The sequence below is a fragment of the Malassezia globosa genome, assembly GCF_000181695.2.
Source record: "Malassezia globosa CBS 7966 chromosome Unknown mgl_sf_3.1, whole genome shotgun sequence".
Lineage (NCBI taxonomy): Eukaryota > Fungi > Basidiomycota > Malasseziomycetes > Malasseziales > Malasseziaceae > Malassezia > Malassezia globosa.
Window position 1 is genome coordinate 385,724 of NW_001849871.1, and position 17,969 is coordinate 403,692.

Here is a 17,969-nt window from a genome sequence, read left to right on the forward strand (position 1 = left end):
ATATTGATCATCAATATGCACAGGATATACCCCCGTAGAAAATGGATATGCTACTATTGACATGCCAAATTATTCCTGGATCTTGGCGAGAATCTCCGAGTCACGGATAAGTAGGTATTCCTAGAGGACAGTTAGGACCTGTATTTCACTGGGCTGGCATGCTCGCGCACATGGTCGCGGACACGCAGAAGCATAGTACGTACCTCCTCGCCAACTTTAATCGAGTTACCACCCCATGATGGTAGCAAGACCTTGTCACCGGGCTTCACACTCGTTGGTACGACATGGCCGTCCTTATTCGGTGCGCCTGGACCAGCGGCAATTACAGAAGCCTCTGGCATCGGAGTTGAGCTAGACGATGACGGCAGGAACAGACCCGAGGCCGTCTTCGACTCAGGCTTAAAGCGCTGCACTAGCACACGGTCCAGAAGAGGAACCACTGACTTGATGTTGCGAATCGTAGAGGCTGCGGACTGCAAAAGACACGTCAGTGGGAGTATGCAGAACGTACCATGGCGTATGGAGAAAGTGAGTGAGGATGAAACTTGTGTGTTCAAAGTGCGCCCACCATGCTTAGATGCCGACTGACGCGTCAGTCTTGTACTTGGTGTTCGAGACTGTGGACGTCATGCATCGGCCGAGTAGATCTACTTCGATGTGGTTCGGTTTGCTTCCACGTTGCTGAGTCCATGGCGTGGAGACGCACGGTGAGTGGCTCAACACTCGGCCATTAGGGCGCTGGGTGGCAATTTTGTTCCAGTAGCTTCTTCCGAATTCCTGCGCGCGGACGTATTAGGAACAGAAAGGCTACGCTGATTCTACTACTTATTCGACACATTTCTGCATCCACTGCGTCCAGTCGCTTGACAGACAACCATGGCCATTATGCGTTCTACGGCGGCGGCATCGCGGATGCCGCGTATGCTGAACTCGCGCGCCCTGTCGACTTCGGCAGCTGCGCTGGCACACAAGGAGGTCAAGTTCTCGAATGAGGGCCGTGCTGCGATTCTCAAGGGTGTGAATCTGCTAGCCAACGCTGTGAGCGTGACCCTCGGTCCGAAGGGCCGCAATGTAATTATTGAACAGCCTTTCGGTGGGCCAAAGATTACCAAGGATGGTGTCACAGTGGCCAAGGCCATTGACATTAAGGACAAGTACGAAAACCTTGGTGCTCGCCTGGTACAGGATGTGGCAAGCAAGACGAACGAGGTTGCTGGTGATGGTACGACGACAGCCACTGTGCTTGCGCGTGCCATCTACTCGGAGGGTGTGAAGAATGTGGCCGCTGGCTGCAACCCGATGGACCTGCGTCGCGGAAGCCAGGCTGCTGTGGATGCCGTCATCAAGTTCCTCGAGGAAAACAAGCGTGAGGTGACGACGTCGGAGGAAATCGCGCAGGTCGCGACGATTTCGGCGAATGGTGACAAGCACGTCGGCACGCTCATTGCCACTGCTATGGAGAAGGTCGGCAAAGAGGGTGTCATTACTGTGAAAGAGGGCAGGACGCTCGAAGACGAGATTGAGATTACGGAGGGTATGCGCTTTGACCGTGGCTACATCTCGCCTTACTTTATCACGGACGTCAAGACGCAGCGGACTGAGTTTGAAAAGCCACTTGTGCTTCTCAGTGAGAAGAAGATCTCGGCGCTGCAGGACATCCTGCCGACGCTGGAGGCGGCTGTGACGATGCGCCGTCCGCTGCTGATTATTGCCGAAGACATTGACGGCGAAGCGCTTGCTGCTTGCATTCTGAACAAGCTGCGCGGTCAGCTCCAGGTGTGCGCTGTGAAGGCACCTGGCTTTGGTGACAACCGCAAGAGCATCCTTGGCGACTTGGCTATCCTCACGGGTGGCCAGGTGTTCTCGGACGAGCTTGATGTGAAACTCGAACGTGCCACGCCAGACATGCTCGGCACGACGGGCAGTGTTACGATCACGAAGGAAGACACGATCTTCATGAACGGTGAGGGCAACAAGGATGCCATCACGGCTCGCTGCGAGCAGATTCGCTCGGCTATGAGCGACCCATCGACGTCAGAGTACGACCGGACGAAGCTGCAAGAGCGTCTTGCGAAGCTGAGTGGTGGTGTGGCTGTAATTCGTGTGGGTGGCTCGTCCGAGGTCGAGGTGGGCGAGAAGAAGGACCGTTACGATGATGCTCTGTGTGCAACGCGTGCAGCTGTGGAAGAGGGTATTGTGCCAGGCGGCGGCGTGGCGCTACTGAAGGGCACGAAGGCCCTCGACTCCATTGCCACTGCTAACTTTGACCAGCAGTTGGGTGTGTCGATCATTCGCAATGCGCTGACGCGTCCGGCACGCCAGATTGTCGAGAACGCCGGTGAAGAGGGCTCGGTCGTTGTGGGCAAGTTGCTCGAGAACCCAGGCGAGTTTGGCTACGGCTACGACGCGAGTGTTGGTGAATACAAAGACCTGATTGCTGCTGGTGTGCTGGATCCACTGAAGGTGGTGCGCACAGCTCTTCAGGACGCTGCGGGTGTGGCATCGTTGCTGACGACATCAGAGTGCTGCATCGTTGAAGCACCTGAAGAGAAGCCTATGGCCGCTCCTGGTATGGGCATGGGCGGCATGGGTGGCATGGGTGGCATGGGCTTCTAAGCTACGTCACTCATGATCATGTCTGTACGAAACGTTATCCATATACCGTTATTTAGGGAAATAGATACAGAAACGTCTGGAAAGAGTACGTGCTACGCGTGCATGAAAGCAACATGGAATGTATCATCAAATGGGCCGCATATCCTTGCTAACGGAGCGAGGACGCCGGGTATGATACATGATGCGCATTTCCAACGTGTGCGCACCTTGCTGTTCCCCATAATACTTATATGAACATCCTCACGCCGAAGGACTCATACGAGTACCTAGGGGAAGGCCCCTAGCCTGCACATGCGTTGGCACTACACTTGAGTCCAAGAAGCACGACGACACCAGGTGCAAAACGTTGCTCTTCTCAGAAAGGATAGGAAATCGGGTCTTTCGATGCATAAAACGAGCTAAAGATGGACATCTACACATTCATTCTATTCTTTCGTGAGGATTACGAGAAGCGCGAGAGTTCGTGCACACGAGCGATCAAAGAAATCGCATTTTGAGTGCCATGGTAATCTTCATGATTAACAACAGCCGGCACTATTTTTTCTTTCGTTTCGAAAGGCGAAGGGATAAACTTCTTGAGATACTCATACGTGACCAGAGTTGCGCCAAACTGAGGGCTAGAACGAAGTACACGAGCCAGCGAGCCCTTGAAGAAGGCCGTTGGCGACTCATTTTGAAGAATCTTTACAAAACAGTCGCGCATGCCCGTGTACGTAGCCTGGCCCTTGCGCGCCTCGACTTGCAAACGCGTTTTGATGACATCTGCTGGTGTCGTAAAGAAGGCGGCAGGCACACCAGCAATGGAGGCAGCGGCCATGAGCTGGCCAAACGTCAACTTGTTGTCGGGCCGCTCACCATACAAGTCCTTTTTAAGATGTGCATACGCAGGGAAGTAGATCGCACTGAAAGGAATGTCGCGAAGAAGGCATGCACCAGCACCCTTGTACAGACCGAACAAGCCGAGGCGGCGAATAATATGAAGGGCACTAGCCTTAGCCTTGGTTGGGTCTGGTGCCTCGCCCTGCACTTGCAGACGGATCTTGACGATCTCGAGCGGGTTCGTGAATACGACCTGCGAGCCGCCTGCCACACCACCGGCGAGGATCTCTGCCGAAATGGGCACATGGCCATCTTTGTCCTTTGAGAGTGTACGGACAAGATCATTCATCGCGAGCTTGATCGCTTTTTCAGGCGCGACGCCGAGCAACTGCGGAAGCAGGCCTGAGTAAAAGCCCAAAAAGCCTTCATTCCGCATCACCTTTTTCGCACAGTCCAAACTGTTGCGGTACATAAGAGCTTCGCCCACGATATTTGAGCGTTGGTTCTGCATGCGTGTTTTCACAAGGTCGATGGGATAGACAAAGGCAGCACCCACAGCACCAGCCACACCGCCCAAGACAAAGTTGTATATGGACTGGCCAGTATTTTGGAGGGTTGAATGCAGCGCTGATGCTTTTTTCGCTGGCTCTGGCGCTGATCTGCTCATGACAGCAGGCGCAGGCTCGACGCCTGCATCCTCAATCGAGACGGAATGCCGCATGAGGTTTCCACTCGGTGCATCGGACTTTGCGTACCGCAGCTTGGCGTTCTCACGCTGCGACTCTGTCTCAATTTGCCCGAGTGCTTGCATCAGCGCCGGTGATGCGTGAGGGAACGTGTATATCTGGGACAAATAAGCACAGCTGAATCCATTGTGCGGGGACGTACGTGATAGTCCAGCCTTGATCTTCCTTTTGATGCCTCAGAGGGAGCTGAGACAAGTGGCATGGTGTCGCAAAAGAGAGGTGAGAATACCATTCTGATCGATGGCGGCGAAGGGCTTGGCTTCAGCTATACTGGTCATCTTCGTTGGAGCGACGACTACATAATTGCAAATATACCCTGTGCTGCTATGTGGAGTCCACGTGGACGCGAGGCCAACAGACCGACACGATCGCAGGCGTCCGTCCACGCACCGCGTGAATCGACAAGCGAGATGGGCTCGTGCACCGCAGGACCAGGGCTCAGGCGGGTGTCCCACTTGGTGTGGTGCCACGTGAACGACCGCTGCCAGTGCTACCAGTGCCTCTAGTCCCGCTAGCTGTGCGTCTCGCAGGAGCCGAAAGAGGACGCGAGGCGGTGGCACGAGAGTCCTTGTCGGGCACGTCGGAGGATTTCTGGGCGATCCGCTCCACGACACTGGTTCCATCGCGGAAACGAGCACGGAAAAGCACGTTGGCATTCGAAAATAGACCTTCTTTTAGCGAGACAACAATGAACTGCGAGCCCTTGAAGCGAGTGCGAAAGAGATGGCCGATGTGCTGTGTATGTGACAGGTCAAGAGCAGCATCGATCTCGTCCAGTATATACATAGGCGCCGGGTTGAATTGCAAAAGCGACATGATGAGACTGAGCGCGATGAGAGAGCGCTGTCCACCACTCAGCTCCGTGAGACTCTGCTTCCACGTTGCACCCAACCGGACACGCACTTCGAGTCCCTGGGTAAGCTCTTGTCCCTCGGGCGGCTGGAGCATGGCGTAGTTCCCGGGCAGTAGCTCGCCAAAGATCATGCCAAAGTCCTGGTTTACCTGCTTGAATGTTGTCTGCAGTGCGTCTTTCTTGTACCGATCGAGTTCCTCGATCGTTTGTTCAATTTTGCTCTTGTCGCGTAGCACCGTCGACAGCATGTGCTGCAAACTCGCATCTTTCTTACTCGACATTGTCGATCATGTTCATCACGCGCGGATTCACTCGACGTTTGAGCCCACTCTGCTGTTCATCCAGCTGCTTACACAGCTTGCGCACATCGTCCATATTGTGCTTGGCAAACTCGTAGGCAGAGCCCACCCGGCCGAACAAGTGGCATTCTTCCACAATCCAAGGAAAGGCCGACTCCAACGCATCCTTGGTCTGCTGCATTCTTGCATGTTCGTGCTCTTGCTGATCGAGCTCACGACGCCACTGCTTGAGTGTGAGTTCAGCATCTTCTACGGCAGCCTTCTTTGCCGTAAGAGCCGTCTGTAGCTCATGGTGCTCGTCACTGAATGCTGACAAGGCTGCCTGTTCTTTCGTAATGGCCTCTTCGCTTTCAGACACACGCATCCGCAGTGCCTCTACGCTCTCAGCACTGTCCTTGACATCCTGCTCAGCCTGTGCGAGCAGCGCGCGTGCTTCATGTAATCGCTCGCGCGCAGCGTCGGCATCCATGCGGTGCTGACTGCGGTCGAGCTCTGACGCACGCAATGCGGCCTGCCGCTGCTTGAGCTCGGCAGCCTGCTGCGCAAAGGCCGACTTCATGTTTTTGCATGTGTCACGAACCTTTGCGACCTTGGCATCTTTGTCGACGCCAAGCTCAGCGATGTCTCGCTCAATGTCGGCCATCTGCCGGGCTGCGTCAGCTTGCTTCTGACGAGCAGCTTCCATGCGCGCACGGAGCTCCTCCAAAGTCGCATAGCATGCACGGATGTCCGCCTGCAGAGACGCTGCACGCCCGCCATCCACCTGCTGCTGCACCAGCGTCGCTTCGTGCTGCTTCAGCTCGACGGCCGACGAGAGCTTCGCATGCATCGCGCTCGCAGCTTGGAGTGCGCACCACTCGTTGTTCGTGGCCTCATGGGCGGCGTGTTTGGCGTTCCACTGGGCTGACAGAGCGGCCATCTGCTGCATCCGCAGCAAGATGCTCGAGCTGGAAGACGACGTGCTGCCGCCCGATAACGTGCCTGCTGGATCGTAGACATCGCCATCGATCGTGACGCTTTTCATGCGTACGGCGGCATCGAACGTGACTTTTTTGGCGGTGGCGGCATCGCGGCAAATGAGCGTCGAGCCAAACACATACTGCAGTGCTTGTGGCCACGTGCGACTCATAGCCGACGAGCGAGAGTGCCAGATCCACCTGGCCAGGCGCGAGGCGCTGTGCGTGCCGACACCTTGTGCGGAGGGGGCTACGTGGGCCTGGATCTTGGTGAGTGGAATCAACGTCACGCGCTTCTTGAGCTGGCCATGAGCCAAAAGCTGAGCACCCACATGCTCATTTTCAACGACCACACTGTACAAGCGGCCGCCAGCGCACGTTTCTAGCGCCGTCGCATACTTGGTGTTTGATGGATCCAGATGAACGAGACTTGCAACGAGGCCCTTGACGCGGCGGCGATCAAAGTCCGGCGTCGGGTCCACGTAAGTGAACTGCAAAGCAGACGGTAGACGGTCCTGCATAGCTTCGCGCTCGGACGCGAGGCGCTGCATGTCTTGCTCGAGACTTAGGCGCTCCGCACGCAGCTGTTCATACCGCTTTTCATCGAAGGCGTATGCATGCAACGCTTGCTCTGCCTCCTGTGCAGCCTGTTGGACGTTCGCGAGCTTCTTGTACAGAGCACGGCTTTCTTGTGCTTCGTGCTTCGCTTGGGGCTCCTTCACACGCAGCTCCCGCTCGATGTGGTCGATCTGGACCTGTGCCTGCTGCACCTCTGACTTGGCGGCGGTCGCCTTCTCACGCGCTTTCGCGAGCTGTCCCTGGAAGCCGCCCTGTGTTTCATGCTGGCCCGATGCCATGCCTGTGAGCAGACTCTGTAGAAGCGACTCTTGCTCGCTTACGGCGGTGCTCTGTGCGTCATACGCGGTCTTGAAGTCAGCAAACGACGACTCTAGCGACGCATGCTGCTCTTCTTGGGCCGAGAGTGCTGCAGACGCAGCCTCCAGTGCAGCCGACTCGGTGTCGACACGACGGGCTTCCTCGTCTCGAGCTGCTTGCCGAAACTCGAGCTGAGCAGATGCTTCCACCAGCTGATGATTCAGCGTCTTGGACTGCTCCATGAGCGACGCAGCACCCGCTCCGACCTGCGCAGCGCGGCGCTTCTCAAGAGCCCGGAGCTCGGCGTGCAGACTCTCGACGTGGTGCTTCCAGGACTGGATGTCAGACTCCTTGTCATAGATCCGCTGTCGAACAGATGCAAGACCCGAGACGGAGTGGTCTTCAAGTCGGCGGTTCACCGTATGCCATTCGTACGCTTTCGCAAGGCGTTCGAGACGCTCGAGCTCCGATGCTGCCTTCTGGTATTCTAGGGAACGCCCGTTTCTCCTCGCGCAGCCGATCAAGTTTCGGCCTGATTTCTTCATCGAGCAGCGTCGTGATCTCACGGACTTTCTGGTCTTTTTTTGTCATCGTACGAAATGCGCGCTCCTTGCGCTCCTCGAACATGCGCGTGCCTGTGGCCTCTTCGATCATCGATAAAATTTCTGCCGGCTTCATGTTGAGCACCTTGGTAATACGTCCTTGCATGATAAGGAAGTTTGGATTGTTGATGTTCAGCTGGACACTCTGAAATAGGTTCTGGACGGCCTGCTGCGTTGCCTTGTGACCATTGATGAGATATTTCGATGCCCCACCCATGACAATTTGGCGCGTCACCGTGATGGTCGCGTAGTTTTCGAATGCGACGGGAGAGCGATCCTTATCGCTGTTATCGAACACGATGGTGACGGATGCCTTTGTGACGCCGGCTTGGCCTCGTTTGTAGATGAGATCCTGCATATTGGAGGCACGCACAGAGCTTAGGTTCGTGAGACCCAGCACGAAACAAATAGCGTCGAGGATGTTGCTTTTTCCACTTCCATTTAGGCCAGTGATGGCATTGAAGCTGGGGTCAAAGCCACGGACATGTGTGCGAACGGGATAACTGCGGCGCGTGAATTAGACGTCTGTATATACATACCTCTTGAACCCATCGATGATGAGTTCTTCGATTCGCATGCTAGTGACACCAACACGAACAAACACACACACACACACACACACGCTTGCGCGCGCGCACGCGCCTGTTACTCTTTGGAGAGGGTGAGAGGTTCCCTGTGAGCTCTCTGTAGGCGAGCTAAGGACGACGCGTCACACACGTCTCAGTTATGCTATCCAACACACACTTTCATACATTCGCGCCCCGTGGAATACGGTGATGAGTGCACGTGACACACACACGCCGAGTGTCAGCCACCAAGTTGGCGTCGCGTTGCCAGCCATCTAAGTGTGTCCGGACGCGCGACTCGTGTGTCGAGGCGAAAAGGTTCCAAGTCGCGACATGCCGCCCAAGAAGCAGGCGACCTTGGAGTACGTGGACGTAACACTAAGACTAGATCCCTATTTAGCAAAGAGCAGCCTGTGCCAAAGCGTGCTCGTGTAGAAAGAGATGTCCACGAGGGTGAGCATGTCCATCCGCCTAGTACCGAGTCGGCGGAGGCAGAGACGACTCTCAATACAAAGGTCGAGGAAGACACAGCCTCAGAGTCCAGAGACGGCACCGATAGTAACGCCATATCATCCTCGGACAAAGCTGTACATATGGGACATGTCGAGTCGAGCGTGAAAACTGAGTCGGCCACGAGAACCCCGATGGACGCGATGCAAGGACGCACGTCCACGGGCCAGCGTGACGCGACTTGTCCGACAGACACAGCTGGTGCGCCTATACCGTATGCAACACTCGTGGACACATTTTCCAAAGTCGAGGCGACGAGCAAGCGCCTCGAGATCCTCGAACTAGTGACGCAACTCTTCCTCCAAGTGATCTATTCAAGTCGTGGTGGCGACGACAAGCCGCTAAAAGCAGCGAGCGAGAACTTGCTGTACACAGTCTACTTGTGCATCAACCGACTGTGTCCAGACTATGAAGGCCTTGAACTAGGCATCGGCGAGGGACTCTTGGTCAAGGCCATTGCACAGAGCACGGGCCGCGAGATCGTGCGGATCAAACGGGATTTTGAGCGCTTGGGCGATTTGGGTCTTGTGGCACATACGTCGAAAAAGAACCAGCCAACCATGTTCCGAGCGCAGGCACTGACGGTGCGCTCTGTGTTTCAACAGCTAAAACAGATTGCAGCGGCTTCGGGCGCCAAGTCGCAGGACAAGAAGCTTGGGATCATCAAGCGGCTTCTCGCAACATGTTCGGGAGAAGAGTCCAAGTATCTCATACGCAGTCTAGAGGGCAAGCTGCGCATCGGTCTAGCAGAGAAGACTGTGCTGGTCGCGGTTGCGCAGGCTGTGATGCTCGCGACGCATGATGGCAAGCCACACGAACCCAAGCAAGCTCGCGATGCTGGCGATGCGAATGACGCAGCGAAACTGACGGAGCGACTTGAGCAAGGCACACACACGGTCAAGGCAGTGTTCAGTGAGGTGCCTTCGTACGATTTGCTGATTCCCGCGCTCCTGGAGCACGGCGTCGAGCATGTCCAGGAGCATTTGAAGCTTTCGCCAGGTATACCACTCAAACCGATGCTGGCGAAGCCGACAAAGGCCATCGGCGAGGTGCTTGACCGGTTCGAAGCACATGCTTTTACGTGCGAGTACAAATACGATGGTGAGCGTGCACAGGTGCACGGTTTTCGCGGCAGTGATGGGCAACTGCAGGTGCGTGTGTTCAGCCGGAACTCGGAAGACATGAGCGTCAAGTACCCGGATCTGGTCGTGCAAATTCCTCATTGTCTGCGTGGTGGCGGAGAAAATGTTCAGAGCTTTGTGCTGGATGCCGAGGCTGTGGCATGGCAGCCGCGGGATGAGGCAAGCCACACGGAAGGCCGGCTCCTTCCGTTCCAGGAGTTGAGTCGGCGAAAGCGTAAAGACGTGCAAGCAACGGACGTAAGTGTGGCTGTCAAGCTGTTCGGGTTGGATCTCCTGTACCTGAATGGGGTGCCTCTGCTCCATGAAGAACTGCAGCGGCGCCGAGCGCTTCTTTATTCACACTTTGTGCCAGTGCCAGACGAGTTGACTATGCGACGCATCGCGATTGCTCGACGACCGAAGAAATCCAGACATTCCTCGATGACAGCATCGTTCACGGATGTGAGGGTCTCATGGTCAAGATGTTGTGCGGAAGTGACGCTACGTACGAGCCAAGCCGGCGCTCGATCAACTGGCTCAAGCTCAAGAAGGACTACTTGTCTGGCACGGGAGACAGTCTGGATCTGACTGTGATCGGCGCATACTACGGCCGCGGCAAACGGACGAATGTGTATGGCGCGTTTCTTCTCGCATGCTACGACGAGGACTCTGAAACGTATCAGAGTATCTGCAAGATCGGTACAGGCTTTTCGGAAGCGGATCTAGACGCTCACTATTCGACGCTGAAGGAGCTGGAAATCCCACGCAAGAAGGGCTACTACGATCTGGGCGAAGCCAAACCAGATGTAGGTAGAGGATGGATGGCTATGTTCGCGATAATGACTAACTCGACAGGTCTTTTTTGAGCCGCGAATCGTTTGGGAAGTGCTAGCGGCTGATCTTTCGCTCAGCCCTGTATACACAGCAGCGCGTGGTGCTATTGATGCGCGAGGAATTTCGTTGCGGTTCCCTCGCTTCATTCGTGCGTACACATTCTACCTTGCTCTGGACGTATCCTCTGACGCAGCCAGGCATCCGTGACGACAAAAGCCCTGACATGTCGACGACACCCGAACAAGTCGCAAGCATGTATCGGGCACAGGCCATGGCCACGCAAAGTGCGCGTGGCAAGGATGATGAGGACGAATTCTGGTAGCTGCCCGTAAGGCTACTATGGCCTCGAATCATCGTGCTACGGCGATCTTTTTGTGTGGCCTGGTGTGATCGCTAGACCCAATAGAGAGCGTCGTCACAGACGATGACATAGTCATACCCAGATTGATGCTATACTTGTTGGGGCATGCGAATCTATATGACAGGTGTGCCCAATGTGCACCCCCAAAGTCCTGATGAGTCATGAGTGATGCTGGACGTTGGTTGCCGGCAACGTCGCAGTGCGAATGAGGCGATTTGTTTATGACTGCGCGACGTTGACGTTCGCGTCCTGGCATGAATCTGAGTGGAGACAAATCCTGGCGCATTTTCTCCAACGCACGCACGCATACATCGCTTTCACCCACAACAGATCTGGCGTCTGATCAGTAGGCATGTGGGAGCACGTCACAACGCACATTCAGGCGGCCGAAAAGTTCCTAGACACGCCAGAGATCCCCTGGAAGTCACTTATTACATCATTGCTATGGATCGTGTACCTGTTCGAGACATACGTGTCGTGGCGTCAGTACCGGCTGTATAGTCTGACGACGCCACCCAAAGCCCTGATGGCTCATGTGAGCCACGAAGACTTTGTGAAGAGCCAACGATATGGTCGCGACAAGGCACGTTTCGCGTTCGTGTCGGATGCCGTCGCGCACATGGTGAATTTGGCCAGTGTTACATACAATCTTAGTGCACACGTTTGGGTTTGGAGTGGATACGTCCTGGACTGGATGAAGGTGGCACATTCAGAGAAGGCGCTCTCAGGCGCAAACCTGGTTCTGGGCCTGATGCTCCAGATGCCCGTAGGGTTTATCTTGGGTGCCTACCGGAACTTTGTCATCGAAGAGCGGCATGGCTTCAACAAGCAGACATGGAGCATGTACTGCATGGACCATGTGAAGCAATGTCTACTAAGTGTGATACTGGGTGTGCCGATCATGGCGCTGATCGTCTCGGTTATACGTTGGGCTGGCGATGCCTTTGTCGTGTACACGGTGCTTCTTTTCACGGCGCTCATCCTGTTCGGCACGATCATCTACCCGACTCTGATCCAGCCCCTGTTCAACAAGCTAACGCCACTGAAGGAGGGCATGCTTCGTGATCGCGTCACAGCGCTGGCATCCTCGCTCAAGTTCCCGCTCAAGCACCTGTACGTGATCGATGGCAGCAAGCGGAGCAGCCATTCAAATGCCTACTTCTATGGCGTCATTCCCGGCGGTAGCAAGCACATTGTCATCTTCGACACTCTTATTGAACAGTCGACGACGGCGGAAATCGAGGCTGTGCTCGCCCATGAGCTCGGCCATTGGGTCTACGCACATCCCTCGAAGCTCTTGATCATTTCTCTCTCCAACAATTACTTTACCACTCATTCTTTTAACCGCTTTTTATCCATTAAATGCTTCACTGTTCCCCTGCTTCTTGGTTTTCCGGAACAAGATTTCCTCAGCCCCAATGCCCTTACCTTCACGTAATTCTGCCCGTCGGTCCGGTGGGCCTTTGGAAGCCTGGTTCCAATTCTTCGTTCCNTGCCAACCCCCCAGTTGGAATGGCAACCTTGTTTCCAACGTTCCGGGCCAATGACCAATGCCCCGTTTAACTTCCGTTCCAAGAATGGGAATTTTGTCGTGGCCCGAACAAGGTTAAGTTCTTCCTTGAACTCTTCCGGGAACGCCCGTGAATGCTAACAGGATCTCTCTCTCTCTCTCTTTCTCTCCCCTACGTCAGATTTGCTGCGCTGCTACACCGCCCCGGCAAGACTTCGGCAGAACTGGAGGCACAGTCCCTCTTGCATGCACAAGGCGAGGGTGTCGTGCCCAAGACGGAGCCGAATGCGACCGTCATGGATTGGATCAGCCATATGTCGAATGTGCCCGCACACCGCATGCCGTCGACCGTGCCTGGTGATGCTCTACCAGAAGACGACGAACCGTACCCCGACCTTTTGAAAAAGGCGCTGATCAAGCTTCAGATCCACAAGTATGTTGCCCATCTGTTTCTCCCTTCCGCATGCTAACGAATGTGTGTTACAGCCTGTCCACTATGCACCATGATCCATTGTTCAGCGCGTACCACCACAGTCATCCGACATTGACGGAGCGCATCGTTGCGATCGACCGCGCTGCTGCCTCTGCTTCTGCACCGCACAGCAAAGCCAAGATGCAGTGACCTTTCTCGGATTGCCTAGTAGGAGGGGTCACACATGTCATCTCGGTAGCCAGGCCGTGCCTGAGAAGAGGTCGATGCGTGTACGTGCCACGTGGCGTGATCGGTCTTCCTCTCCGCGCCCGTGCGTTAGGGCCTCGCATCCACGTCCACACGCGATCGTCTTACAGCCGTGCGGTAGCTTCGTAGAAGACCACTGGCGACCAGGCTCGCATTCTCTGCGTTCATCGTACATCGCTTTGGCTCTATTTTTCGCAGCTGGCTGCGCACGCAAGCCCTGCATGGAGTTTGTTGTCGATACATTGCGCGATATCGTCAGCGTGGCTGATGCGCCTGGCATTCCGTGGCGCACGATTGTGCTGGGGGCGTTGACGTTGCAGTATGTGGTCGAAATGTATGTGGTGTGGCGACAGGCACAGATGTACAGGAACACGTCGATACCCACTGCGTTGGCACCGTTTTTGAATGCAGCCGACTTTTCTGCGCGGCAGCGGACTAGTCAGGCGCAAGTGCGCATGCAAATGGTACACAAGACAGCCAGGTATGCATTAGACGTTGTGCGAGTGGCATTCTTCGTGTACGCGTATGCATGGAAATGGGGCGATGCGCTGCTGGACAGGCTCCATTGGTCACATACAGAGCTGAAAGTGTCGCTCATGTATGCCGTTGTGCTGGCCCTCATGCTCTTCCCACTGGAACCTGTGATGGAAGCGTACGAAAAGTACACGATCAAGCGGCACGACACGCCAGGCATGCCACAATGGCGCTCGTACCTCACAACTTACATGAGCATGGTGCCATTTGCGTTGCTACTAGGGATTCTGCTCACGAGTGTGTGCGTGAGCCTGGCGCGGCTCGTTGGGGATGCGCTTCCGCTGTGTATTCTGATAGTGGGATGGGTCGGCTCGACCATATCCCAATTCATGTGGCCACAGCTTATTCGTCCCCTTGTCGATCAGCCATATGTGCTTACGAGTGGCACGCTGTATGATCGAGTTCATGCCGTCGCGCAGAAAGTGCAATTCCCCTTGGAGCATGTCTTTTTCGTCGAGAATAGTTCGCAGCTTCACCAAAGTTGCGTGTACTTGGTGGGTCTCGGCACAAAGACCAAATGTATTGTCCTACGCGACAAACTTGCGGCAGAGGATGAAATGGAAGCGTTACTTGTGCGCGAGCTTGGACACTGGGCTTTGCGGCACACACGTGTGCTGACGGCCGTTTCATTCGTGGACCACATGCTCAAGGTGCTGCTAGTAGCACTGTTGATTCAAAATGCATCGCTATTTCGGGACTTTGGCTTCGACGTCGTCGCTGAGGCGGCTGTGCGTCCGGCCGCTCACGCTGTGGTGTCTGTGCCTTACATGCCACTTCTTGTCGGCTGGCATTTGTGTAGCCTGCTTCGCAAACCGATTTGTGCACTTGTACAATTTGGATTGAATCTATACGTACACCACATGGAACTTGCCGCCGACCGATATGCAGCGATGATGCAGCGCCCAAGTGCAACGCGGGCGGAGGAAGGCGCTCGCGAAGCTCTGCGGAAGCAAGAGGATGTCGCCAAGCTAGACGAGACGTCTCGCGACTGGGCGACAAAGCTGTGTGCGTGGCCAGCGCCTAAGACCAGTGAAGCCTATGCGCCCTTACTTGCTCGTGCCATTGTGACTTTGGAGATTCAGAAGTATGTATACAATGGGAGGCGGGCGAATGAACGTGTGCTGACTTTTTTTTTTTTTTTTTACACAGTCTCTTGTTTGCCTCGGCGCATGATGATGCTTTGTACAGTGCCTACTACTATGCAAGGCCAACGCCATCACAAAGGCTCGTAGCATTGCAGCAATTGCGACATAAGAGCAAGTAGGTGTTTTGTGTGTAGACGGGCGAGCAAACACGACGCATGCCGAGCTTGGTTGATAGACAGGAAAGAACCGGATACGTCGGGGCTGAATCGAGTGGACTGGGAACCTATGACAGGATGAGACACGTGTCATGGCGATGGGAGGCAGGAATCGGCGTACGAGTGCCTGGACCAAACACATAGACAGGCCATCATTGCGACTCGGCTGCTGCACGAAGCAGGCACAGGCAGACAGGGCTATCTAGGTCACGACGGCGGAGCACGCTGTGCGAATTCTACGGACCAACTGTGCCCGACAGCGCCGAACACGACATGCTCTTCGTATAGTGGTCATTTCACGCTATCATGCGTACGCCTATTTCTTCTCCAAGCTCTTCTTGTATGCTGCCTCCATATCAGCTTGGACGTTCGGCATCACTGGCTCGTGCTTCTTGTACTCCATGGAGAACTCGCCCTTACCCTGCGTCAAGCCACGAAGCTGGCTCGAGAAGCCAAACATGTCGTTGAGACTCACTTCGGCCGTAATGGTAAAGTCGTCCTCACGCACTTCCGTGTCCTCGATGGTGCCCTTGCGCTGGTTAAGTGCGCCGATGACCGTGCCCTGGAATTCAACAGGCGCAATGACTTCGACGGACATTTTTGGCTCAAGAATCGTGGGGTTCGCCGCACGGAATGCCTCGCGGAATGCAGCGTGCGCTGCGATACGGAACGCCAGCTCGCTCGAATCCACACTGTGCGCCGCACCGTCCTCGAGCACCATCCGCACACCACACACCGGGTAGCCCGCCAGTGCGCCTTTCTCCAGTCCATCTGCGAATCCCTTCTCACACGCAGGGATGTAGCTGGGTGGAATGTTGCCACCCATCACACTGTTCACGAAGGCCGTGTCCTTGCCAGTGTCCTCGTCGACAGTCATCGGCTCAATGTAACCAATCACACGACCAAACTGACCGGCACCACCCGTCTGCTTTTTGTGTGTGTAGTTGAACTTCGCAGGCTGCGAGATCGTCTCGCGGAAAGCCACACGTGGCTTGCCAGTCGTGCAAGGCACATTGTACTCGCGGCGCATGCGTTCGACGTAAATGTCCAGATGCAGCTCACCCATCCCTGAAATGATGGTCTCACTGGACTCGCTGTCGACGTGCACACGGAACGTAGGGTCCTCCTTCTGGAAGCGGTTCAACGCACGCGAAAAGTTCACACTAGTGTCCTTGCCCTCGGGTGTGAGCGAAAGCGAGATCACCGGCTCCGGCACAAACATCGCGGACATCGACAGCGTCGTGCTGCCATCGGTGAACGTATCGCCTGACGAACACTCCACACCGAACATAGCGCAGATCTCCCCAGGCCCAATCTCTTGCACATCCTCCATGTCATCCGCATGCATGCGAACGAGACGCGGCACCTTGACCTTCTTGCCAGTGCGTGAGTTGAAGATGATGCCGCCCCGGCGCAGGATGCCTTGGTACACACGCATGTACGTCAGCTGACCGAACCGACTTTCCTCCAGCTTGAAGGCAAGACCCACAAGCGGCGCCTCCGTCGCCGGCACAAGCTGCACTTCGGATCCATGCTGGGCGGACGACTGCATGGCCGCCACGTCATGGCCCTCTTCGTTGGCCTGCGCTGCAATCTTCTTCGCGACGGCCGTGTCGTTCGCAATGGCACGCACCTCCATCGGGTTCGGCAGGTACGCACACATGCCGTCCAGGAGCGCCTGTACGCCCTTGTTCTTGATCGCCGTGCCTAGGAACACGGGTGAAAAGCGGCACGCAACCGTCGCGCGGCGCAGCGCAGCAACGAGCTCTTCGATGGTGGGTTCGCGCTCTTCAATGAAGATCTCCGCCATTTCATCATCCACGTCCGACAGCTGCTCAATGAGCTCCTGCCGCTTCTCCCTTGCCAGCTCAAGCACGTCCGCTGGAATGTCATCGGATTCACGAACCACATTGCCCTTGGTGCCCTCGTTGTACACGGCCTTCCAACGCACAAGGTCCACAAGACCTTGGAAGTTGTCCTCGGCTCCTATAGGGACTTGCATCGCTGCCGCAGGCATACGGAGCTTCGTGCGAATCTGCTCAACAACTCGCCACGGATTCGCACCAGCACGGTCCATCTTGTTGATGAACGAGAGTCGCGGCACCGAGTAGCGGCGCATCTGGCGATCAACCGTCATTGTCTGCGATTGCACACCCGATACCGCACAGAGTACAAGCACAGCTCCATCCAGCACACGCAACGCACGCTCCACTTCAATAGTAAAGTCAACGTGGCCAGGCGTATCGATGATGTTGATGTGGTAGTCGTGCTTTTTTTGTGTTGTGACGGTGGACTCATCAGCTGCATCACCTGTCATGTTACTTCGCTCCGTCGGCGGCGTCGCTTTCCAGTTGCAGTACGTCGCGGCTGACTGGATGGTAATCCCCTTTTCTCTCTCGAGCTCCATACTGTCCATCTTCGCACCGACTTCATCACGTCCACGCACTTCGTGAATGTCTTTGATTCGTCCTGTGTAGTACAGCACACGCTCGGTGAGCGTTGTCTTGCCACTATCGATGTGTGCACTAATACCGACATTTCGCTGGCGTAACAGACGCTCGACATCGGACTCGCTCGGCTGCACGTCGGTCGCCATGGGCCGTTCCGCTTCTGTCGCATATGTGCGAAGGTACGACGCGATGCGATTCATGGTCGCACTCCGCGCTGGACTCTTCCATGCAGGTACATCTCGCCGTAGGATGGCAGGTCCACGCGCCGGGGCTGTAGTACTTGGGCATGAGCCTGTCATTGTTACTGCTGACGCATGCCTTGCCGGGCCATCACGCA

At 55.6% G+C, this 17,969-nt stretch overlaps 9 protein-coding genes across 9 annotated transcripts; 4 read left to right on the top strand and 5 right to left on the bottom strand.

The window, feature by feature from the left end:
* Positions 1–131: 131 nt before the first annotated feature.
* On the bottom strand, positions 132–341 carry MGL_1501 (uncharacterized protein; the record flags this gene model as incomplete). The annotated part of the gene is made up of 1 exon (XM_001731266.1): positions 132–341. One exon carries the CDS (start codon positions 339–341, stop codon positions 132–134), a length of 210 nt encoding a protein of 69 aa, XP_001731318.1.
* Positions 342–876: 535 nt separating this feature from the next.
* MGL_1502 (uncharacterized protein) lies at positions 877–2,616 on the top strand (the record flags this gene model as incomplete). The annotated part of the gene is made up of 1 exon (XM_001731267.1): positions 877–2,616. The coding sequence occupies one exon, from the start codon at positions 877–879 to the stop codon at positions 2,614–2,616; it is 1,740 nt and encodes a 579-aa protein (XP_001731319.1).
* A 442-nt stretch (positions 2,617–3,058) lies between these two features.
* MGL_1503 (uncharacterized protein) lies at positions 3,059–4,246 on the bottom strand (the record flags this gene model as incomplete). Its single annotated transcript, XM_001731268.1, has 1 exon — positions 3,059–4,246. One exon carries the CDS (start codon positions 4,244–4,246, stop codon positions 3,059–3,061), a length of 1,188 nt encoding a protein of 395 aa, XP_001731320.1.
* Positions 4,247–4,619: 373 nt separating this feature from the next.
* Positions 4,620–5,165, bottom strand: MGL_1504 (uncharacterized protein; the record flags this gene model as incomplete). Its single annotated transcript, XM_001731269.1, has 1 exon — positions 4,620–5,165. One exon carries the CDS (start codon positions 5,163–5,165, stop codon positions 4,620–4,622), a length of 546 nt encoding a protein of 181 aa, XP_001731321.1.
* A 139-nt stretch (positions 5,166–5,304) lies between these two features.
* On the bottom strand, positions 5,305–8,344 carry MGL_1505 (uncharacterized protein; the record flags this gene model as incomplete). Its single annotated transcript, XM_001731270.1, has 3 exons — positions 5,305–7,601; positions 7,732–8,270; positions 8,307–8,344. 3 exons carry the CDS (start codon positions 8,342–8,344, stop codon positions 5,305–5,307), a joined length of 2,874 nt encoding a protein of 957 aa, XP_001731322.1.
* Positions 8,345–8,666: 322 nt separating this feature from the next.
* Positions 8,667–11,120, top strand: MGL_1506 (uncharacterized protein; the record flags this gene model as incomplete). The annotated part of the gene is made up of 5 exons (XM_001731271.1): positions 8,667–8,695; positions 8,722–10,222; positions 10,447–10,770; positions 10,820–10,946; positions 10,996–11,120. 5 exons carry the CDS (start codon positions 8,667–8,669, stop codon positions 11,118–11,120), a joined length of 2,106 nt encoding a protein of 701 aa, XP_001731323.1.
* A 391-nt stretch (positions 11,121–11,511) lies between these two features.
* On the top strand, positions 11,512–12,597 carry MGL_1507 (uncharacterized protein; the record flags this gene model as incomplete). The annotated part of the gene is made up of 1 exon (XM_001731272.1): positions 11,512–12,597. The coding sequence occupies one exon, from the start codon at positions 11,512–11,514 to the stop codon at positions 12,595–12,597; it is 1,086 nt and encodes a 361-aa protein (XP_001731324.1).
* Positions 12,598–13,569: 972 nt separating this feature from the next.
* Positions 13,570–15,146, top strand: MGL_1508 (uncharacterized protein; the record flags this gene model as incomplete). Its single annotated transcript, XM_001731273.1, has 2 exons — positions 13,570–14,966; positions 15,032–15,146. 2 exons carry the CDS (start codon positions 13,570–13,572, stop codon positions 15,144–15,146), a joined length of 1,512 nt encoding a protein of 503 aa, XP_001731325.1.
* Positions 15,147–15,498: 352 nt separating this feature from the next.
* On the bottom strand, positions 15,499–17,832 carry MGL_1509 (uncharacterized protein; the record flags this gene model as incomplete). The annotated part of the gene is made up of 1 exon (XM_001731274.1): positions 15,499–17,832. One exon carries the CDS (start codon positions 17,830–17,832, stop codon positions 15,499–15,501), a length of 2,334 nt encoding a protein of 777 aa, XP_001731326.1.
* Positions 17,833–17,969: the final 137 nt, after the last annotated feature.